Here is a 24,904-nt window from a genome sequence, read left to right on the forward strand (position 1 = left end):
ATGAGTAAAGATACCACAATAATTTACACATATTTAAAAGCTCACATATAATAAAAACATTACAAAATTCAGAAAATGTCCCAAAATACTTTTGTTAATAAGCTATCCAATGCACATAATTTGGCTGAACTGTCTTTGATCACCTCTTTACATGGTAATTTTATAATATTTTCTAAAAGGAAAGAATAGAAAGATAATACCATCTTCCTTCTTGCATGGTTAATCAATAATATTTTTATTATTGATTAGAAAAACTACTCTCAACTTCATAACTTGGTCATTAAATTTTTAAAAATTTTAGGACTGTTGGCAAGTTTGGGGAAACCTTAATCAGGTTTCTTTAAAATATGAGCTGTAAAATGTAAAAGAATTTCCTACAACTTAGTTGGCTTTGTTAATTTCACACCATTTTTCCCCTCCAACACCCACATATTTTGGTGTCAGACACTCTAGTCACAGTGAAAGAGCAACACTCTGGCCAGCAAGCAGTAGCCATCTACCTGGAAGCTCTTCCCACAGCAGATGGCTAGCACTAACTGAGCTGTATGGCGAAGTGACTGCAGACCACTAATAACATTTAGCCACACCCAAACTAAATGTATCCCCAACTCAATTTCCCCTTTGCTAGACTTTGAAAATGCCTGAAGCCATTTCAGCACCACTTGGTGAAAGGGAAAACTTGACAGAGAGGAAGTTGGAGTGGAAACAAACAATGGTCTTAACCAATTATAATAAAAACTAGAGGCCCCTTGCATGAAGATTCATGCAATAGGCCTTCCTTCCCCTGGATGCCGGCACCGGTTTTCCTCCGGCACCTGGGACCCAGGCCTTCGCTCTGGCCACAGCAGAGAAGCCAAGCCTCGAGGCTAGGCTTCTCTGCTCTGGCCGAAGCGAGGCTTCAGGCTTCAGGCTTCAGTCTTCAGTCTTCAGTCTTTGCTCAGGCTGGAGCCTTCAGTCTTTGCTCCGCACCTGCATATGCAAATTAACCCACCATCTTTGTTGTGTTAATTTGCATACTCACACCTGATTGGCTGGTGGGCATTGTGGAGGTATGGTCAATTTGCAGATTTCTCTTTTATTAGTATAGATGTATTATGTTTGAAATCTTACAGAACCATGCAGCCATGTGTACACATCGCTGGGGCCTCTCCCTAAGATGTAGAAGGGATCTATACAACGAAGGGGCCCTGAAGATTATGTTTCACTAGCTTCATGATAAATGCACCTCTGAGGGGACTGGAAGGTAGTAAGTGTTATATAAAGAAGAAAAATATAGCAGGGCAGGGGATATGAGGTCTGGGATCAGGGAGTGGGATGGGCATGGTGGCCACCAAAGGAAGCAGGTGATCAGAATAGGTCTTTTAGAGAGGGAAGATCTGAGTGAAGGCTTAATGGTGAGAAGGTGAGCTAAGCAGATAGCTGGCAGAGGAGCCCTGCAGGCAGAAGGAGCAGCTAGAGCAAAGAAAACCAAGACAGGGATGTGCCCCCATGTGCTCCAGGGATCTCTAGGAGACGAGTGTGACAGAGCAGCATGATTGAGAGGGATAATAACATGAGGTCAGAGAATTAAGGGGTTGGCAGCCAAACATGGAATCTTTGGAGGGTTTTGAACAGAGCAGTAATAGGATCCAACTTACACTTTTTAAAGGATCATTGTGGCTGCTGGGTGGAGAGTAGGCTACAGGCAATACAGGTCATATGAAAGGTGGATGATGGTGACTCAAAGTACTATATTTATATGCTACGAATAACAATGGGCATGGTGAGAAATGGCCCATTTCTATTATTCATCCCGGAGCAATTTTACTTAATTTATTGATTAGCAGGATTGGGAAATCAAATGTGTAGCTAGTCTAATATTTCTGAAACAGGAAGTCTACATCTATGGGTGTAAATAAAATCAAACTAAATAACTGTTCATACTCAGTATTTATGAAGGCATAAAAATATCAACAAAGTACTGAAATAATTTACGTTATAGAGACAATGACCAAAATTTAACTCGTATGGGAAAAGATGAGCTAAATGGGGAGTTTTGAGCTAATGTGGCTCTTTGACAAGTTTGCTTGGCACCACTTATGAAGTCCATTTAAGGACTTGTATACGGCCTAGTTCAGTGTCATTATCCAGACTTCAATGTTACAAGTCTTGTTAAGAGGTTGCTATGGGGGAACAGCAGGCTCCCAAACTCTCCATAACTGTTGAGCAGACCCCCCTGGAAGCTCTCTGAGCGTGAGTGGAAGGCCAAACACTGAAGCTTCAAAATGCCTCAGGATGCAATGCTGTCAAGAGGCAATAATAGGAAAATGACAGTGCAGTGTGTTGCCAAAAGTTGGGAGGCTGAATAGTAACAGGATTTACTAGTAGAGGTCTGATGAAGGAAAGGAATATAAAATAGCCACACAAAATTATTTGGCATATTCCAGGTGAGTACTAGGTTTACCAGTTAATAATGCAGATTTTTTTCAATAGATGGAGTTATACATATGTTGATATATACTAGTATGCGATTTGATATGTATGCTTGTTGTATTGACATCAAGCTTCAAAACTTCATATGTCAAATTTGCTGAAGGTGTTAACATCATAGATATTTTTACACTTAAAAATGTTGAATTTCATGCCAAAAAAGGAGCATTTGTGGGACGTTTTAATTCATTACTTTATTTTGAAGAAAAAGTTATCATATACTTCGGGAAGCTTATGGTGAACATGCTCCATCTCAAGATCCTTGTGAATGCTGGTTTAAATGCTTTAAAAGTGATGATTTCGATGTGAAAGACAAAGAATGTCCAAGTCAACCGAAAAAGTTTGAAGACCAACAATTACAAGCATAATTAGATGAAGATAAATGTCAAACTCAAAAACAACTTGCAGAAAGATTAAACGTTGCTCAGCAAACAATTTCTAATAGTTTACAAGCAATGGGAAAGATTTTAAAGGAAGGAAAATAGATGCCACATCAACTGAACTAAAGACAAATGGAAAACTGAGGAGTCATCAGTAAAATGTCGCTTCAACGGCATGAAAGAAAGTCTTTTTTGCATCGAATTGTGACTGGCGATGAAAAGTGGGTTAATTTTGAGAATCCCAAATGCACAAAATCATGGGTGGATCCAGGTCAACCATCAACATTGACTGCAAGGCCAAATCGCTTCGGAAAGAAGACAATGCTCTGCGTTTGGTGGGATCAGGAAGGTGTGGTGTATTATGAGCTTCTAAAACCAGGTGAAACCATTAATTCTGATCACTACTGACAACAAATAATCAATTTGAACCACGCTTTGATCGTGAAACGGCCAGAATGTGCCAGAAGACATGGCAAAGTAATTTTGCTTCATGATGACACACCATCACACACTTCAAAACCAGTTGAAGACACATTAAAAGATCTTGCCTGGGAAGTATTAACCCACCCGCCCTATTCACCAGACCTTACGCCTTCAGATTATCACTTGTTCCGATTGGCACACGCACTTTCTGAGCAGCGCTTCAAAACGTACGAAGTGGAAAATTGGGTCTCTGAATGGTTTGCCTCAAAACAAGTAAAGTTCTATTGGGACGGTATCCACAAATTACTAAAAGATGGGGGAAATGTGTAGCTAGTGATGGACATTACTTTGAATAAAGCACTTTTGATGTTTCTCTTGAAATTATCGTGTTTTCTTTGATTACAAAATCCACCATTATTAACCGGTACACCTAGTATAATTAACTATGTTGAAATAAGGATAACTTATACTTTGTCTTGGATTAGGTTCCCCAGGAAACAGACTCTGAGGCCAAGATTTACCTCTGAAGTTTGCTGGGGAGTGTTCTCAAGAGCAACTCTGGTTAGGAAGTGAGGGAAGCAGGACTGGGCAGGGGGAGGTGAACTGTTATGCAGTTGCAACAGAGGCCTCTGGTGGGAGCTCTAGAGCTGGGATGGCCCTTCAGAGTTCTTCAGAATTGAGGCCAGGGAACCATGCCTTTGCACTGGATGCCAATCAAATGCTGGATGAAAGTTGCCCCAGAATGAGGCCTAATCTTGAAAGAAGCAGCTCCTTTACATGGAAGGCAATTGTCTAAGAAGTATGTAGCGGTGGCAACTGGAGGGTGGGCATCTCAGTCCTGAAGAGGGTATCCTGACAGTGTGGCATGGCATCCACTCACACATGCATGGTTATTGAGAGTGGAGGATGCTCTGTCACAGGCATTCAATCACTCAATACTCAAAGCAACAAGATTTTCCAGGTGAGTCCCTGGAAGGTTAAGCGACTTTAGAGAGATCTACTCATAAGGGGCAGGGAGGTCTTTAAAAATCAAATTCTATGATTTTTTTTTCCAGCTTTATTGAGTTACAGTTGATATATTACATTGTGTAAGTTTATATTGATATACTTATATTTTGCAAAATGATTACCAGTTTTAGCTAATACCTCCATCATGTCACCTAATGACCTTTTTTTCCTATGGTGAGAACATTTAAGATCTACTCTTTTGTCTTGGCTGGTGGGGCTCAGTTAATTGAGAGTCACCCCATTCACCAAGGGGTCACAGTTCGATTCCCAGTCAGGGCTCATATCCAGGTTGTGGGTTCAATTTTCAATGGGAGTGCATATGTGAGGCAACCAATTGATGTTTCTCTCTCACATTGATGCTTCTCTCTCTCTCCCTCTCTTGTCCTTTTTCTAAAAATCAATAAAAACCTTTTTTTAAAAATCTTCTCTTTCAACAACTTCCAAGAATATAATTCAGTATTGCTGATCATAATCACAATGCTATGCATTAGATCTCAGAATTTATTCATTTTCTAACTAGAAGTTTGTACCCTTTGGTCAACATCTCCCCATTTCCTCTACCCCCTAGTTCCTGGTACCCACCATTCTACCTGTTTCTATAAGTCTGTGTATTTTTTAACCAAAGTCAAATAACATGAAAGTTAAAATATTTTTGTTATGTAAGAAGCTAGTTAGTCATATTTATGGCTAATTTTTAAAAAATCTTCATCCTGCCGAAACCGGTTTGGCTCAGTGGATAGAGCGTCGGCCTGCGGACTCAAGGGTCCCAGGTTCGATTCTGGTCAAGGGCATGTACCTTGGTTGCGGGCACATCCCCAGTAGGGGGTGTGCAAGAGGCAGCTGATCGATGTTTCTCTCTCATCGATGTTTCTAACTCTCTATCCCTCTCTCTTCCTCTCTGTAAAAAATCAATAAAATAAATTTAAAAAAAAAAAATCTTCATCCAATCAGAATTAAAATTTACCTTTGGAGATAGAAAATAAACTCTAACTGAACTAACATTATATGAACATTAGTCAAATAAATGTACTGTTAGTTTTTCATTTTTACAGACTTGCAAGATAGTTTTTAGAATATTCTCATTTTCTGTATTTTCTCAAATGTATAATATATTATAAATCAAACAACAAACATGTGTAACTTTAATATTTAGATAAGGTGATAATAACAAAGCGAATATTAAAATTATAGGGTTCAGGCAGTGAAAATTTAATAATGAATTATTATATTTATAATACATAAAGAAAAAGTGTTTTCATGACCAACAAGATGTCTTTGGATATTATCTAATAGGGAAGGAACCAGTATCCATATTTTGTCTCAGGAAATAAAAATGCATTTAAGTGAAAACAAATTATATAATTGTTAAATTTCACCGATCTAAATGATACCTGGATAGGAAATCAAATAACATTTTTTTTTAAAGTCCAGAAAAGGTATACTTGAGAAAATAATTTATTTTAAGAGACATTTTGAATTTCCTCTGTAAGTTGTGGCAGAGTCCACCATTTAGATGTATAGTGGGTGACTGTCCATGGGGTAGGATTTTAGGGGTGAGCCAGAAGACTGACCCCACATACCTCTCCTACCAACTTACCAATACTTGAAATTGCAGTTAGAGATTCACTGCTCTGTCATAATTGAAACCCCACAGAGCAAATGATATTCAGCTTTATTGGTTATTGATCCTTTGAGGCTGTGATGTTCAATCTTGGCTCTCTGGATTCCCTCAGAGGGCCTGCGGTAGGCAGGGCTGGTGGGTAGCGAGTGACAGTGGGGGTGTTGGTCTCAAGCAGGAGATCAAACCTGATGAGTGAGTCTGTGGGGGCAGCCACCTTCCTGTCTTCAAATAGGGTAGATCCTACTTTCATAGTAGATTCTAAGAAAAAACTTTGATCTAAGAAAAAAATATTTTTTAACTGTCTTAACTTGAAAGAAAGTGTGGCATGCCTATTTCCTAAGAGAAAGTGTGTGTGTGTGTGTGTGTGTGTGTGTGTGTGTGTGTGTTGAGGGGGGGTGTAGAAGTGAGAACCTGGGATAGCTGACAGCCTGGATTGGGGATTGGAGGCTGAGAATGGAGAGGCCTGTGAGGTGGCCCTCACTGGCTTCAGTTACCCTGGGACTGGGCCTGTGTTCCTTTCTTTTAAGTATGTAAAATCATAGTCATTGTTTTGTTATAATTTTTTTAAAGTGCTTCTCCCTTAACCCATTTTCTGTGTCTACTAACAGTAAAAAAATTCAAAGCAAGGTGAATGGTTATGCAAAAATATTCTCTTTGTATCTAATTATAATTCTCACTAAATTCAATATATGAAAATGTTCAAAATTATCTAGAAGATGGTGGCAAAATAAAGGTACTGGTATGTCATGTCCTAAGCTAAGTAATTTCAATATTTCAAGGAAAAATGGAACAAGTATCTCATTTTGTTTAAATTAATTTAGTGCCTAAAATTATATTTAATTTGAATTAAAATACCAGCTATATTAGTCCTATGTGTAGCTGAATATAATATGATGTATTATACCAGAACATGGTAAATGAAAATCTTTGAAAGTGCCTGGACTTAGTATATTTTTTTCTCATAGGAAGTAAGGGCTTTTTTGATGAGAAAAATATACTCATATCCCCCAAATTATATTTTACTAGAGAAAATGAACATTACAGGATTACATGTGAACCAAATTATCAGACTTCCCCAAATTCTCAGCCTCAGAGGTCATATACTCATCTTTAAATAGAGTATATGTTTTTAATGCTATTCAGTTTCTTGTTAAAATATAACAAATATACTTGTAAACATCCTTTTCCCCCTAATATAAATGAGTACTCTGGGTAACCAAAAGCTTACAGCCTATGGCAATATTTTTTCTTTAAGAAATAGTTGATTTTTATCATAAAAAATTACCAAAACTGAAGTTAGAATCTTAAGTAGGGATAAATGCATCACTTCGTTTGCACTGACTAGAAAATCTGCATTCATTTCTACGTTCAGATGGACTGATGCTTGCTAATATTCATGGTGAGCGGGGCTAACATAGACGTCAGTGGGTAATCCCAGGGACATGAGCATATGCAGGAATCTCAGCAACTTGAGCATCTCCAACACTCTGTGAAAAAGCTAATTGAGAGGTAAAAACAAATTACCTGCTATGGAGAAGGACAATCTCCCCGAGAGAGTGTGTGCCTGCAGCAGCAAGGTTCAGTGGTTGCGTTTAGTCTGGGTAACTGCTGGGACAGTAATCCAGCTCTGGCCCGTGGACCTTTCCCACTGACTGCCCACCTGGCAATTCTCTGGGCACCTCTCGACTGTCAGGACTGCCGGGGGAAAGCCTGTTTCCTTACAACCACCTTGCGTGCGTGAGCTGATGCCCCCAACCAATTGCTCTTCCCTGATTTTGATACAGATGCAGTTTTCCCCTTATTGTATCTTCCTGCACACGGAGCTTTACACCTGGCTGCTGATGCCTGTCAGGAAATAGGCTGGGTGAATACACTGGCATTTCCACCCAGCCCCCCCAGAGTTGGCACTAGGGGGAGAAAAAAAAAGGAAGGCAGGATGGAAGCGAGCTCTGGAAAGAAAGGTAGCTGAGAGGTTTCAGTGCTAACTGCTAACAGCTATCCCATGAGGTGTTAGAAGGCATTTCAAGTTTCTTTGCCTTTAAAATGAACAATCCAACATTTACCCACTATGGTAAAATCTACATATGAAAATCAATTCTCTCCTTCACATTTTGCCAAACATTTAATGGAAGTTCTTGAAATCACAACATCCCAATTTTTCTACGCTAGCCACATTCCTTTGAAAATGAATGTAAAGTTGACGTTTTACAACTTATACTTAGAATGTACTTTAAATTTATTTTCCTACTGTCTACTCAAATAATGTAGGTGAAATAACAGTTCAGTGGTTATAAATGGAAAGACAAAGATCAAGGAATATACAATGGAAATATGGACATAATAATTATGCAGAACCGTGACAAGGACACACACAAAAGAAATCTTGCCACAATTTTATGGATAGCTGACTGCAGTTATATCCTTCTATGCACTTAACTGTTTCATGGAATAAATTAAATATTTAAGTAACCTTGCTAGTAATACATATGGTTAGAGAAGTGTAAATTTTAAAAATGACCACAAAATAGATTGCAAATTGCAAATAGTTCCACAGAGCTCCTGTGTCCTTGGTAGAGCCAATTCAAGTGTCCAAAGCATAGGAAAGATCAGGAGAATAGTATGGATAAAAATTAGCATTTTTTTCTGTCATCAATCAAATTACCCCATTTTCAAAATATAGACATGCCTGTAAACAAAAAACGACAAAATTGTATAAAAAGCTGAGAAGACCTACACATTAGTTTTATTGTCTTCATAAGGTATTAGATTGTTCAAATTCTATGAAAAATTCATGGGCTTGGACCAACAAGATGCTCATTCCAGCCTTCTCTGCACCTTCCCACAGCACTTAGCACAATACTTTGTTACAATATGTATTTGGTAATGTCTGGATTTACTAGTCTATTGACTAAAAATCTTTTATTTCCTGTCATTTGAAGAATAAAAATGGTTAGACACATACTTCCCAGAGGGTGAACTATATGATAGACAACAACATTCTATACAAATAAATCTGTGAATTACCTTTTTAAACACACACACACACACACACACACACACACACACACACACACACACACACACACACAGTTAATATCTTTAAGCTAGAAGAGTACAGTATAAAACTAGAAAGGCTAATAAAACCTCAAAATCACAACCCTCTGAATCTTGTTTTTACCCAGGTCACTAAATTCCACTATATTTCTCCTGTTCACAGTCAGAGGGAACTGTGGGAAGTTAGCAAAGATTGAGCTTTGGGACCCTTACTTGCTGCAGCTCCTAGGAGTGCTGGGAGTTGCTGAGAGCTAGAGAATATCATAGATGGGGAAAGGAAGCCAGAGAGCAATTAGGTAGTATTTCTGATAAGCTTCCTTAAAAAGATCTTGGAAGACAAGATCCAAATCTCCAAGCCTTCATTAATTTGCTTTATTGATTTACTTTATTGCTTTAAATAAATAACCACTTTCAGGCCTGATTTAAAGAGACGCTTCTTCCCCAAAATTTTATAAGCTCTAGGCTCCACAGAAGCTGGATCTGTCTCTATTGGCAGCAACTAGAAGACAACCCACAGAGCATCATTGACCAATTGTGTGTGAAAAGCACTAATTCCAGTTGAAAGGATGTCCCTGGACCCATCTTCCACTCATTCCCCTGTGCGTTCTCCCTCCTACTCACACATCCCACACGCTTGCTCATCAATTCTGTGTCAGATCACCCACCTTCCTCTGAGTTTTTCCACCCACCATCCCCTACAGATTTGCTAATACCCTTTCCTATCAATCCTCTCTCCCAGGGAAATGCTAACATTTCTGACAGCATCTCCATGGGGATGAAGAGGAGGAGGAGTTGCAGGGAAAGAACAGGACTGGGAAGGCAGAAGTCACTGAGCCATGGCTACAGCAGATGTTCTCAGAGTGGCTGGGGGTGGTGGCAGTGACAGGGAGTATGGGGTAAGAGAAGGTTTGCAATAGTTAAGAGTTGTTACCTGAATGGCTTCATAAAGTATGGTGTGCACTGAGTGTGACCACCTTTTTAAAGGTAAAAACAATAAGAAACCTCATCAGCCTTAAAGGTGCTGTGATGCAAGAGAATGTACCAGAAAACAAAACAACAACAACAAAAAGTGCACACTGTGGTTGTGATTACACAAGATATGTGAGTGAATATGGAAATGATATGCAAGGGTGAGAATAGTCATATAACAATTAATGTGATTATGGGTAATATAACTTTTTCCTAAAATTCTCTAACATTGTCATGCTGTGTTTTCCTTTTTTCTTCCTTCCTTCCTTCCTTCCTTCCTTCCTTCCTTCCTTCCTTCCTTCCTTCCTTCCTTCCTTCCTTTCCTTCCTTCCTTCCTTCCTTCCTTCCTTCCTTCCTTCCTTCCTTCCTTCCTTCCTTCCCTCCTTCCCTCTTTCTTTCTTCTTTCTTTCTTTCTTCCTTTCTTTCTTCCTTCCTTCCTTCCTTCCTTCCTTTCTTCCTTTCTTTCTTTCTTTCTTTCTTTCTTTCTTTCTTTCTTTCTTTCTTTCTTTCTTTCTTTTCTTCTTTCTTTCTTTCTTTTAACAAGGAACTTTCCTACTGTGGTGATGGACATCCAAATTTAAGCTGTTCTGGGTCCTTTGTCTTATATGTCCACTTAAACTTAGTACTGTATTATGCCATGTGATTAAAAAATGGGACTGAGGCAATATAGAACACAGAAAGAGTATGTCCTTTTAAGAGATGATCTTTTCGTATTAACACCTAACTAAATTATATTTTTAAATTATCAGTGAAATATATGGTGAGGATAAGGTCAGTGAAAAAGTGAAGGCAACCATATACAATATGGAAAAGCACCCCAGGAAATTTTGAATCACACCCAGCATCAGCCCCTAGTTGAGAACCACTGCTCTAGAAGATGATGATGGGTACAATCGATTATTTTGGTTCTTGAAGCTGCGCATGGGCTTACACGGATATTCAATAGAGAGATATAAATAAATAAATAGAGAAAACTGGAAAGATAAATCATCACAATTCATTTTTTATCAGCTCTAAGAACAAAATGAATAGGAAAGGGGAAAAATAAGTTTATTAAGTTCCTGCCTACTTTACCTTCAGAGTCCATTGCCTCAATCTTTGAAGTCAGCAATAATTTTAAATTATCCCCCAGATTTCAGTCTACACAGTGTGGTCTAGGCAGTTACCTGATCATCAGAAAGGATTCAGACTAGCTGTGGGTCTAAGCGCATTAGACCTGGGTGACTTCACTTATTATTATTATTACTCAAGTCTGGTCATTCCAGCCAGAGAAGTCTTTCTATGTCATTGCTCTCTACGTTTCCTTTTGAAAATATATCTTGAAAAGAAAATATAAAATATATATAATTGTTCATCGTGTAGATACTGTTTAAAAGAAATTTTCCCTTTCCACAATCTTGAGATGAATGATTTTACTGCTAGCCTTTCCCACATTACTGATGTAACAATACAGAGAAAAGTTATGGCTGGTTAACAGTATGGAATGAGAACTTTTTTTTTGAGGGGCTATTGGTTATGTTTCTAAAAGTTACTTAAATAAGCCTGCTGTGGTTCTCAACCCTCCCTCTACAATGCAATTCTAACCTGAATGTGATTGATATTTTCATTCATGCTAATAAGGCAAAAGTGAAACAAGGAAGCTATAGGTAGGGCTACTCTTGTTTTTCAATATTGAGCAATTTTTTTTTCTTTTAAATCAGGTCATAGATTTTATATACTGGAAGAATACTTCAACATTTTGTGCTATTCACAATGTAATCGTTACAGATTGGACACCTTCATATTTAATCTGAATTGTAAATATTTTCTCCATTACTTTAGTCAGACCCAGGGTTGGCAAACTTTTCTGTAAAGGACCAAATAGTAAACATTTTAGGCTTTCCCAGTCATATGCTCTGTACCTTAACTACTCAGCTCTGCTATTATAACGTGAAAACAGCCATAGGCAATATATCAACAAATAGGTATGGCTGTCTTCCAGTAATACTTTCTTTACAAAAACATGCAGGTTTGGTTCATAGCCTCTAGTTTGCCAACTCCCTGGTCTAGACAGTCAACAAAACAGTAACTCAAGTCTATATGTGCTGATTTCTGACTATGGCCACTTTCAAGTTACAATAAGCCATAATTTTTATAAATTTACTAGGGGCCCCGTGCACGAAATTCGTGCACTGTGGTTGGGGGTCCCTCAGCCCAACCTGCCCCCTCTCACATACTGGGTGCCCTCAGGGGATGTCCTACTGATGGCTTAGGCCCGCTCCCCACGCTCCTTTGTGGGAGGCAACCGGGCTGATCAGGGGAAGGCACCAGCCCCATCACCCCGCTGCTGCAGCCACTACCAGTCACCACAGCCACCAAGGTGTTTTCATCAACACGGACTCCAGTCCCTTCACCAAGAAAAAATGACAACTTTCTTTAGGCATTTTCAAGATGTGTCTTTCATAGGATATGCTTTTTTTTTTTAATCCTCACCTGAGGGTATGTTCCCATTGATTTTTAGAGTGTGGAAGAGAGAGGGAGAGACAGAGAGAAACATCAATGTGAGAGGGACACTTTGATTGGTTGCCTCCTGTATGAGCCCTGACCATGGGCGCCAGGCTGGGGGGCATGCAGGGACCCCTGGGCCGCACGCAGCGGTGGCCGCCAAGGGTCTCCACACACCCCAGAGGCCAGCAGCCAGCCCCACATCATGTGCGCCAGGCTGGGGGCGTGGACCCAAACTGCCTCTTGGTGCTGGGGCATTCCCAAGCGGCTGGGGGCACTATGGTGACAGGGGATGTTTCCGCCCCGCCCCACCCCCAGCCCCTTGGCTCCTGCACCTATAGGCTCAAAGTGGCCAGGGGGCGTTCTGGGACCCCTGCCACTCAGGACCTAAGCAAGGGGCCTACAGGCTCGGACTGGCCTGGGTCCTGAGGATGTTTGCGGGACCCAGCCCCTTGGTGCCTGCACCCTTAGGCTCCAAGTGGCCAGGGGGCATTCTGGTACCCTGCCACTCAGGACCTAAGCGCGGGCCTACAGGCTCTGATCGGCCTGGGTCTGGAGGATGTTTATGGGACCCAGGCCGCTCAGGACCTAAGCGCAGGCCTACAGGATCTGAGAGGCTTGGGTCTGAAGGATGTTTCCCAGACCCCAGACTGCTGCAAGTGTTTGGGGGGCAGGAACATTCCTGCGTTGCTATGGCAACGTGGGAATGTTCCTGCCCCGCCAAGGCTCCCAGTGGCCAGGGGGCATTCTGGGGCCCCCGCCGCTCAGGACCTAAGCGATCTGCCTGGGTCCGGAGGATGTTTACGGGACCCAGGCTGCTCAGCACCCGCATATGCAAATTAACCGCCATCTTGTTCGCTCTGATTGGCTGTGGGCGTAGCGAAGGTGCGGTCAATTTGCATGTTTGTCTATTATTAGGTTAGATTTTTTATTTTAAATCTTTATTATTGAAAGTATTACATATGTCCCTCTTTTCCCCCCATTGACTCCTTCTAGCCTGCCCCCCCCCCCCCCGCACCCCAGGCCTTTATCACCCTATTGTCTGTGTCCATGGGTTATGCATTTATGCATACAAGTTCTTCCATTGACCTCTTCCCACCCAGCCATCCACGCCCCCCCTTCCTTCTGAGATGTCTGTTCCATGCTTCTATGTCTCTGTATCTATTTTATTCATCAGTTTATTTTGTTCACTCATCCACATATAAATAAAATCATATGGCACTTGTCTTTCTCTGACTGACTTATTTCACTTAGCATAATACTCTCCAGGACCCTCCATGCTGTCTCAAAGAGTAAGAGATCCTTCTTTTTTACCGCTGCATAGTATTCCATGGTGTAAATGTACACAGTTGTTTTTGTTTTTTTAACATAACCTTTGGAAGAGACACACAGTAGCACACTAATATATAGCATTCCCACTAAGCAGATACCACTGGCATAAAAAACTTCAAGGAGCTTATGTAATATTAAAGTGTAATAAAATTATTAGGAAGTGAAAAGTATTTGTTATTTTAGATATGACTTATTTAATTGTAACTTTATATAATTTAGTTTTTATTAATGACAGTATTTAACAACGGGCTTGCAAAATTCTTGAAAATTTATAATCAGTGCTCATAAGCCAGGAGAAGCCAGCTTCAGCGTACCACGTCAATTAAACCCAAACTCCTGGAGGTGGAGGCACAGATGTTTTAAAAGATCTCCAGATGATTCTAACCTGCCACTGCATGAAGGCCTGAGGGTGGGGCTGATGTCCAGGTTTCTTAGAATATGGGAAGAAGGGGAACTTAATCTTTGAGAGAAATTAGATATTTAATAGGGAAAAACTGGAGAGAAAGGAGAGAGAGAAGCAAATGAGGCTGTATGCTTACCCAGAAAAGAGGCATAATGAAGAAGAAGGCCTTGGAGGAGGAAGAGAGAACGCAGACCAAACTAGGGTGACCAACATCCCAGTTTGTCTAGAACTGAGCGGTTTCCTGGATGTGGGGTTTTCAGTGCTAAAAGCAGAAAAGTCATGGACAAACCACCGGAGGCACTGGGTATTTAACTTTAAATAATTGTTACTAATTTAAGCTTACATAACTACACATGGCTAGTCAATACTGTATCACACAGCACAGCAAGCAAAAACAAATACAATATGGCTTCTTTGCATATATAAATTTCCTCTGTGTTCGCTGGTATGGAGATAGTTTTGAAGTATGTTAAAAGGGCAATGTATGAGAGGAACAATTCAGATTCTAACGTTAAATATTTGCTACCCAGTGTTGATGGGAGTGTAAAATGGTGCAGTCACTCTGGAAAACAGTATAGCAGTTCCGCAAAAAAATTAAAAATACTATATGACTCAGTATTCCACTTCTTGGAATTTATTTGAAGAAAACAAAATAACTAATTAGAAAAGGTATATGTACCCCTATGTTCATACTGACATTTACAACTAGAGGCCTGGTGCACGAAATTCATGCACTGGGTGTGGGGGGGGGGCCCTCAGCCCGGCCTGTGCCCTCTCACAGTCCAGGACCCCTCGGGGGATGTCTGGGACCCCTCGCTCCTTACCGTCCTCCTGCTCGCTGCTCCTTACCCCTCGGCTCGCTGTTCCGTAGTGCTGCCACAGAGGCAGGAGAGGCTCCTGCCACTGCCACTGCTCTCGCCAGCCAGGAGCCTGGCTTCTGGGAACACACTGACCACCAGGGGGCAGCTCCTAGCATCTGCCCCCTGGTGGTCAGTGTGATCATAGCGACCAGTTGTTCTGGTCATTCACCATAACGGTCACTTAGGCTTTTATTATATAGACTAGAGCCCCAGTACACAAAATTTCGTGCACGGCGGGGGAGGTGTGTGTGTCCCTCAGTCCAGCCTGCACCCTCTCCAATCTGGGACCCCTCAAGGGATGTCCGACTGCCCGTTTAGGCCCGATCCAGTCAGACATCCCTCTCACAATCCAGGACTGCTGGCTCCCAACAGCTTGCCTGCCTTCCTGATTGCCCCTAACAGCTTCTGCCTGCCAGCCTGATCACCCCTAACCACTCCCCTGCCAGCCTGATTGATGCCTAACTGCTCCCTGGCCAGCCTGATTTCCTCTAACTGCCCTCCCCTACAGGCTTGGTCACCCCCAACTCCCCTCCCCTGCAGGCTTGGTCACCCCCAATTGCCCTCCCCTGCAGGCCCGGTCACCTCCAACTTCTCTCCTCTGCCAGCCTGGTCACCCCTAACTGCCCTCCCCTGCAGGCTTGATCACCCCCACTGCCCTCCCTTGCAGGTCTGGTCCCTCCCAACTGCTCTCCCCTGCTGGCCTGATCGCCCACAACTTCCTTCCCTTGCAGGCTTGGTCCCTCCCAACTGCCCTCTCCTGCTGACCATCTTGTGGCGGCCATCTTGTGTCCACATGGGGCAGCCATATTTGACCACATGGGGGCAGCCATCTTGTGTGTTGGAGTGATGGTAAATTTGCATATTACTCTTTCATTAGATAGGACAGAGGCCTGGTGCACGGGTGGGGGCTGGCTGGTTTGCCCTGATGGGTGTCCCGGATCCAGGGTGGGGGTTCCCTTGGGGCATGGGGAGGCCTGGGCGAGGGGCCTGTGGTGGTTTGCAGGCTCACCACGCCCCCCCAGCAACCCAAGCAGAGGCCCTGGTATCTGGGATTTATTTATCTTCTATAATTGAAACTTTGTAGCCTTGAGTGGAGGCCAGGGCCGGCCAGGGCTGGCAGGAAGCTTGGCTTCCTTCATCACTGGGGGCAACCCAAGCCTCCTGCTCTCTGCAGCTCCATGGCTGCTGCCATTTTTGTTGGGATTTATTTATCTTCCATAATTGAAACTTTGTATCCTTGAGCGGAGGCCAGGGCCAGCCAGGGCTGGTGGGAGCTTGGCTTCCTCCATCGCTGGGGGTGATCCAAGCCTCCTGCTCCCTCTAGCTCCATGGCCACAGCCATCTTGGTTGGGTTAATTTGCATACTCGCTCTTATTGGCTGGTGGGTATAGCGGAGTGATGGTCAATTTGCATGTTTCTCTTTTATTAGTGTAGATAGCCAAGATATGGATGCACTAGGTTTCCATTGAGAGGTGAATGGCATTCTAACGGGCATGCCATTAGAAGAAACAAGTTATAGAAAAAAAATATAATGTTATTTTCAGCATAAAACTGAATGTTAAGAAAGAAGAATTGTAGTGATAAAGGCTGATCAAAATGCAACTACCTTTAATGTTATCACATTCAAATATAATCAAAGGAAATGAGTTGGTTGAGATGTAGTAATAGTTCCTTAAATAGAAATGGGTCATACATAGAATAATTCAAATTGAAATAATTATAGTCTCTTAAAATATGGGAAGTAAAATTATAAAATGATATTAATCTGACAGACTTAACATGGATATTTTATTATGATAAAAGTACTTAAACTCCCTAAGCTTTCAGTACCTAAACCACTTTAATCAGGTATGACTTGTTTTTTTCTTCTGAAGATGCAACATCATATAATAGTCTAGGACATTTTGCCATCTTGTTCTGACAAATAACCAATTCACCTTTTTGCCCAGCATGTTCTTAAGTATTGATTTTACCAAGTGAACCCAGACATGTGTCACACTTATCCAATACAGAATCTTTTCCTTGGAAATGTAGTTTGAACATCAATCAGCCACTTGGCTTTCCACCTCTAATTCCTATTACCACTGTCTGTCAATTATTAAAGCTTGCACATTTCTCCAAACAAGTTGTTTTTAAAAACTGAAATACATAGTGACTCCTGTAAAAAATTTGTTTCTTGGGAAAGTTTGCAAATGTTCACGATTAAATTTCTTCACTGAAATTACTTTCCTGGATTGAAAACTACTTGAAGTATTACAAATCCACCTTTCAAAGGCCTCTAGGTATTTTCTTTTAAAATACATTCCCTGAATGGTAATATTAGCACTTGTAAGCCAAACTCCAGTTTGAGGAAAGGCAGCATAAAAAGAAATTCAAGCTGATCTGCATTGTTACATGGGCCTTCAAATACAGCAGAATGTTTTGTCTCTGGCTAAACTCAATGCAAGGCATAGAATGACACCCACCTTGAGCTGCAGGCCTCTTGGGATAAGAGTTTTTGCTGGAAGGCTTTTAATGTGTTGGTAGACATAAGAGGAGAATTGCTCCTGCTCAGCCTGTAATTGGGGGCCAAGTTTAGAGAGATGACCTCTGTTGCTTTTGATAGCTGTCTGCAATTCATCAATCAGCCTGCTCACCTGAAGGGGTTAAATTACAAGAGTTGTTAGCAAGAAGTAATTGTTGATGTCACACCTATTAGATTTTGACTACCTAGTTTGATAGGGGGAAAATTACTGGAATACATGGATTTGAGTATAGATCTATCTTCAAGTAAAAAGACTAGAAGAGGTATACATTCTTTCATCAACAAATTTTATTGATGGGAAAATTTATAACTTTTGCACTTCAATAATATGAAACAGGTAGTCATTTACAATTGCAGAATGAAAAATATCTCTGGTTATAAAAAGAACATATAGCTGACAAGTTTGCCAAGGACTTTTAAACTACTTAACATCACAAAACCTCCTTAGACTTTAAATAACCTAATATATGTGGCAACAACATTTAATTTTATTATATGTAACTTCCTTTTTAGAATATTTTATTTTACTGTACATATATATGATATTTAAATTTTTAATATTAATTTCATTAACATTTGTTGACCTTTTAAATGAATCAATATGCTATCTTCCTTCCAAATATCCAAAATATAATTTTCTAAATTTCTGAAATACAATTTTCCAAAATATTCATACTTCAAAGGCAATGCTCTATTCTAGATAATATTTTGAATATATATCAATTTCTGAATAATTCATAGAACTTTTCCAGAGACAGCAATAGCTTAGAAACATGTACCCTTTATTTTAAAGTTTCTAGATTTATAATCACCATACTTAAGAGAGATATGAACTTGACCTATGGATTATTAATTAGCATGCTGAGGATTCAGAAATAGCAAAGGAATGTTTTATAAATTAAAAATCATTACCACCTTTTGACTCTTCACTGTGTTTGCAAACTTATAATCTCTCTAATAGATTGGATTCTTACATAAATACTAGTCCATATTTGGTAGTGACAAAAAAGATGAAAAGCAAAAATCCACATTATCCCAAAGTGTTCAAATTAGACCCATTTAGAATTATGACTGACTGTGAATAGAGTATGGACTTTCTAAAATCTTGGATTAAAATCCTGGCTCTCCGATTTACTGACTGAGAGACTTTGAACAGGTAATAAATGCCTCATCCATAAATGAAGAACAATACTGGCTTTATCATATTAAAAATTAAATAAGATAAAAGAATGGACACCATAATGTCTAACATCTAATAGATGACTAGTGCACATGTTATATTATTATTTTCATGTTTAAGTGTCTTCTGCATATTAAATTTTTATTGTTTTTCTTATACTGTCTTTCTATCCCAAATCCTACTTCATATGAAGCAGTTAAAAATTTTAAACCATTTGTTATAGAGATTCTCCACCTCCCTTCAATATCTAGTTAATTTGAGATTTTATATGTATATGTATACATATAATATACATATATAATATTCTATTATATATTCCAATTATATTTAACTTTCCCCAAGAACTTCAGAAGCATTATAAACAAGCTACTTAAAATGATTGCTATTTTCCTTTGGTCTCCCATATCTCTCTTATTTATCCCTATGAGATCAATCATCTACTTCTTTTAAACAATCCTTCCTTCTAAATAAAAGATTGATACACGTCTTCTCTTTAAGAGAAGTAATAAATATCTCTTCAGCTTTATGGGGCATATCATCTCCATCAAAACTATTCGACTCTGTAGTTGTAGTTTGAAAGCCAGCACGGACAATATATAAACAGTTGTTCCAGTCAAGCTTTATGAAGAGAAACAAGTGGTGGGCTGGATTTGGCCCCAGGACTGTAGTTTGCCAACCCTTCTTTTAAATACATATATTTTCTCTCCTTCATTTCCTTTCTTTTAAGTAATACTCTGATCCAAGCCATCATCTCATCACCACCCCTTACTTGAATTATCACCTACTAAGTGGTTTCCCTGTCCATGGTCTCTCCCTTTCTAATTCTTCTTGCCATCTCAACTGAATTAATGTACCTCCAATAGCATATTAAACTTCCAGTTGCTCCCCCAGGTTCCTTGTGCTTGGTATTCAAGATTCAAGACCTTTCCTTACTTTTTGGGACAAATTTATGTGCTTTCCATAAAATACTGTTAGACCTTTAAGAAAGTTGTAACATTTAAAATATGGAAATGATCCCATATTAGTCAATGTTTTCAGCCTAATCTTCACTATTCTACCTTCTAGCAGTGTTATCATTAAAAATGATGGGTAATAGCCTGGCTCGCATAGCTCAGCATTTGAGCATCAATTTATGAACCAGGAGGTTATGGTTCAATTCCCGGTCAGGGCACTTGCTGAGGTTACAGGCTCAATCCCCAGGGTGGGGCATACAGGAGGAAGCCAATCAATGATTCTTTCTCATCATTGATGTTTATATCTCTCTCGCCCTCTCCCTTCATTTCTGAAATCAATAAGAATATATTTTTTTAAATTATGGGTAATAGCATTTCTCATTCCCAAACTAAAGACCAATACAGGCCAGCTTACTTGCTCATACAGTTTTCTGACAAAATTAAAATCCAAGAATCAAAGGCCTTAAATAGCAAGATTCCATTTCTGGAAAGCACTGATCCTCTCTGAGCTTATTTCCAGGGTCTTATGTTTCAGGAAGATATAATTTTATGTAATCTTTAAAGTACACTAAGTATGCAATGTATTTTGCTAGTCAGTAATACTGCTCTCTTTAATTTTATATAGTACACCTTGTGTTATAGAAAGCCAGAGAGAGAGAGAGAGAAAGAGAGAGAGAGAGAGAGAGAGAGAGAGAGAGAGAGAGAGAGAGAGAGAGAGGGGGAGAAGGAAGGAAGGAAGGAAGGAAGGAAGGAAGGAAGGAAAGAAGGAAGGAAGGAAGGAAGGAAGGAAAGAAAGGAAAGGAAAGGAAAGGAAAGGAAAGGAAAGGAAAGGAAAGGAAAGGAAAGGAAAGGAAAGGAAAGGAAAGGAAAGGAAAGGAAAGGAAAGGAAAGGAAAGGAAAGGAAAGGAAAGGAAAAGAAAAGAAAAGGAAAGGAAAGGAAAGGAAAGGAAAGGAAAGGAAAGGAAAGGAAAGGAAAGGAAAGAAAAGAAAAGAAAAGAAAAGAAAAGAAAAGAAAAGAAAAGAAAAGAAAAGAAAAGAAAAGAAAAGAAAAAAGAAAAGAAAAGAAAGAAAAATTTTTGGCTTTGATTTGAGAGCATTTTTATACATGACTGATTTTACTGTCACAATCCATAGCCTTTCGCTGATAGGGGATTTCATGTGACATCAGAAATCAACCAACCATACAACTGATGTAATTTGCAGTCTAAACTAAACAACTGTTGTTGGTTAAAGCCTTAAAAGTTTTATTTACTATGAATTCTTCACTGCTCCAAAAAGTCTATAATTTTTGCTATTTTCATTGGCATAATGATTGTTTGTTAATGTATGTCAAATTTCATTTCACCAGTTATCACCTTTTTTTAACAAATGACTAAAAATCGTCAAGTTAAATGTTTTAGAAAAAATTAATATATTTATTAAACATATTAGAAAATATATGAAGAATCCTGCCATTGATGTTTTGATAAAAATTCCATCCAATTTTATTAAAACTTTGTAACTTTACATATTCATAAGATCTTTTAGCCTCAAAGTGTGACATTTTGTTCTCAATTATTGTAATAACTTGTTACCTTTAAAAATAACCCTAAAGATGAACTAATTCATATACCAAAATAGGGTAGGTAATACAATACTTCTGAATTACTTTACATAATATAATTTTTTTTCAAATCACAGATGTTACTAAAAGGGGAAAAATGTTCTTTAAAATTCTTCATCATGATCTTTTTTTTTCTGCAAATCCTTTTTTCCCCCCTCTCTACAAAGGCAATGTGAATAGGGGTAAAAGAAGACAAAACTTGACCTTTTGTGATCCCAGCATTAATGGGTCTGTTCATAATTCAATCTATGTGTGTGTGGAAGCATCCATGTGGAAACATAGAGGCCCAAGAGACATAAAGCCTTTCCCTTTAAACATTATCTGACCCTATCAGTCCCATTCACAGGAGAAGGCTTACGTATGCATATGTTGAAAAAAATGCACCATCTCATTGTGCAGCGGAAAGCCTACACATTCTACTCCTCACTCTCCGTGGAAATGCTGCACGGAAGTGACACTTGTTCAGAATTTGAGAGAGTGACAAATGACCAGAGGATAACAAAAAAAAATTTGAGTATTCTGAGGAGGAAACAAACTAAACTTCTGAAAGAATGCAAATGCACACCTGTCTATCAACATACATGTAGGTTGTTGCATAACATGCAGGGCAGTTTGGTCATGTTTTCTAATACATTCATGCAACTCTTGAATTTAATTATAATTCTCAAGATGATTTAGAATCATTACATAACATTTTGTTTGTAATCATTCTAAAATGTATACATATTGAAGTTGTACATTCTGAGCCATACATTCCGAATACTGTACTTCGGCTACAATGAATGACTCCTGGAGAAGTTCCTGGATTTTGTAGTGATGAGATCAAAGTTCAGCTGTCTGCCTGAATTCTATGTGGCCTTGAGTCCATCTATGTTAGTAAGGAGGACCCTGGAGCCCTTTGCACTAAACTGTCACTTGAAATCAGTACTAAGGGCAGCAGGCTCTATGTTAGGAATGTCATCTTGGCATTAACATACAGCCAGGATGGGCTCAAAGCCAGGTGAGCACTTAAAGTGAAGGCCAAGAAACTTTCTACTAGTAATTCACAACATAATTAAGAAGAACCAGAAAGGGGCATGGAGATGAAAATTAGTATTTTAAACTTCCTAAAATATCTTTTTTGTTTCAGGCCCAAGAGTACAATGTTTTTCAGATTAACAAAAGGAAGATAAACAACCCAATCAAAAAATGGGCAACGGACCTAAATAGATACTTTTCGAAAGAAGACAGAAGGAAGGCCAAGAGACATATGAAAACATGCTCAAAGTCACTAATCATCCGAGAGATGCAAATCAAAACAACAATGAGGTACCACCTCACACCTGTCAGAATGGCTATCATCAACAAATCAACAAATGACAAGTGCTGGCGAGGATGCGGAGAAAAAGGAACCCTCATGCACTGCTGGTGGGAATGCAGACTGGTGCAGCCCCTGTGAAGAACAGTATGGAGTTTCCTCAAAAAACTAAAAAATGGAACTCCCATTTGACCCAGTGATCCCACTTCTAGGAATATATCCCAAGAAACTAGAAACACCAATTAGAAACGATATATGTACCCCTATGTTCATAGCAGCACAATTCACCATAGCTAAGATTTGGAAACAGCCTAAGTGCCCATCAGCAGATGAGTGGATTAAAAAACTGTGGTACATCTACACAATGGAATACTAACTGCGGTAAAAAAGGAGTTCTTACCATTTGCAACAGCATGGATGGACCTGGAGAGCATTATGCTAGCCAGTCAGAGAAAGATAAATATCACATGATCTCATTCATTTACGGAATATAATGAACAACATAAACTGATGAACAAAAACAGATCCAGAGACAGAGAAACATCGATCAGACCATCAAACCTTAGAGGGAAGGTACGGGGGGGGGGGGGGGGCGGGTAAGGGGGAGAGATCAACCAAAGGACTTGTATGCATGCATATAAGCCTAACCAATGGACACAGACAACAGGGGGGTGAGGGCCTGAGTGGGGGGATGGGGAGTAAAGGGGGATAAGGACACATGTAATACCTTAATCAATAAAGAAATTTTAAAAAATGAACATAACCCAGACTTGAATGAATGAAGATGAGAAAATATGGGGACTTGTGAGCAAAATTCAGTATCTCTTGATTTGGAAGCTGCAGTATAACTACCAGGAAACCTGATGTGTGTACCACCTCTTGTTCATACCACTTCGATTACTCTCAACTTTTTAATAGTTTCCTAGACTACTGCTAGGAAGTAGATCTATCTTATTTCCCACCATAGGTCCCTTATGTGCTGACTTTAGGCTGATTCAAGAGTCTAACATCCCCATCTACACATGGGGAAAGAGGTGATTAAAAATAGAAATATTTTAAATGTCTTTATCACCCACTTGACTATGTTGATGGCAACGAGGATGATGTCAACTATACCTTTTCAGGAAGCAATAAGAATGTGTTTCACTGACCTCAACTATAGGAGCATAATTGTCCAAGGGTCCCAACTACTGTGCTCTGAAATCCATCACCAAGTTGGTACCAATGGCTGAGAAGACCAAGTCACAGGACTCCTCTGTTAGACAATTTTGGCTCAAGGATACACCACCAGCTTTGCTGAACCTTCCTTAGACTGCATAACAGTTTAGGATGCTTCCATCCAGTCTTCCTTTCCTCTTTCTTCCCTGGTGCTCAAATATGTCTCCCAGTAACACCCATAGCTCTCCCCATTTTCTCTCATAGGCAGTTCTTCTAATAAAATGCATACACATTTATTCACACCTAGGTATTTACTTTTCAGATAACCTGGAATAACACACTTTTAAACCAACAATAATAAATTACTATATTTTCCGGCGTATAAGATGACTGGGCGTATAAGATGATCCCCAACTTTTCCAGTTAAAATATAGAGTTTGGGATATACCCGCCCTATAAAATGACACCCGGCGTATAAGACGACCCCCGACTTTTGAGAAGATTTTCCTGGGTTAAAAAGTCGTCTTATACGCCGGAAAATATGGTACATGCAGCTTTCCAGTAGACCATTTTCTAAAAGCTTGACATAGTTTAATGTAAGTCATTACCTCAAAGTGGTCTGATGATGAATACATTATTATTATTCCCAGTTTTCATGAAATCAAACCAGATTTTAAGATAAAACTATAGGAAGCAGAATTCTAAACCTCAGGTTTTAGGATGTTTAATTTAGGTTTTTTAAATGTCTAAAAATATAGTATTTTGTAAAAAAGTAAATTATAGTAAAAAATAAGTATTAAAGTAATCTCCCCTCCACAACTTTGCATTTCTCTTCACCATCACAAGTTCACTTCTCTGTATGTGAATAAGGGACAAAACTGGATGTCACTGACTTTTCCTAACCAAAATCCAAAATACTAGAAATTACAATTCAATCCTATATAATAAAGAGGTAATATGCAAATTGACCATCACTCCAACACACAAGATGGCCGCCCCATGTGGTCAAAGATGGTTGCCCCCATGTGGACACAAGATGGCCACCAAAGGTGGCTGCCACAAGATGGTCAGCAGGGGAGGGCAGTTGTGGGCGATCAGGTGAGCAGGGGAGGACAGTTAGAGGTGACTGGGCCCACAGGGGAGGGCAGTTGTGGGGGACCAGGTCTGCAGAAAAGGGCAATTAGGG

At 39.7% G+C, this 24,904-nt stretch overlaps 1 protein-coding gene across 1 annotated transcript in view; it reads right to left on the reverse strand.

Annotated features, from left to right (window-relative positions):
- The window catches only part of DCDC1 (doublecortin domain containing 1), a gene marked incomplete at its 3' end in the record, with an annotated part of 313,690 nt that overhangs the window by 156,971 nt on the left and 131,815 nt on the right, over positions 1-24,904 (reverse strand). The window contains exon 10 of the mRNA XM_054725690.1: positions 17,469-17,639. Coding sequence (XP_054581665.1) covers positions 17,469-17,639 — 171 coding nt within the window. The remainder of the gene's footprint in view (positions 1-17,468; positions 17,640-24,904) is intronic.

This window comes from Eptesicus fuscus, chromosome 13 (genome assembly GCF_027574615.1).
Source record: "Eptesicus fuscus isolate TK198812 chromosome 13, DD_ASM_mEF_20220401, whole genome shotgun sequence".
Lineage (NCBI taxonomy): Eukaryota > Metazoa > Chordata > Mammalia > Chiroptera > Vespertilionidae > Eptesicus > Eptesicus fuscus.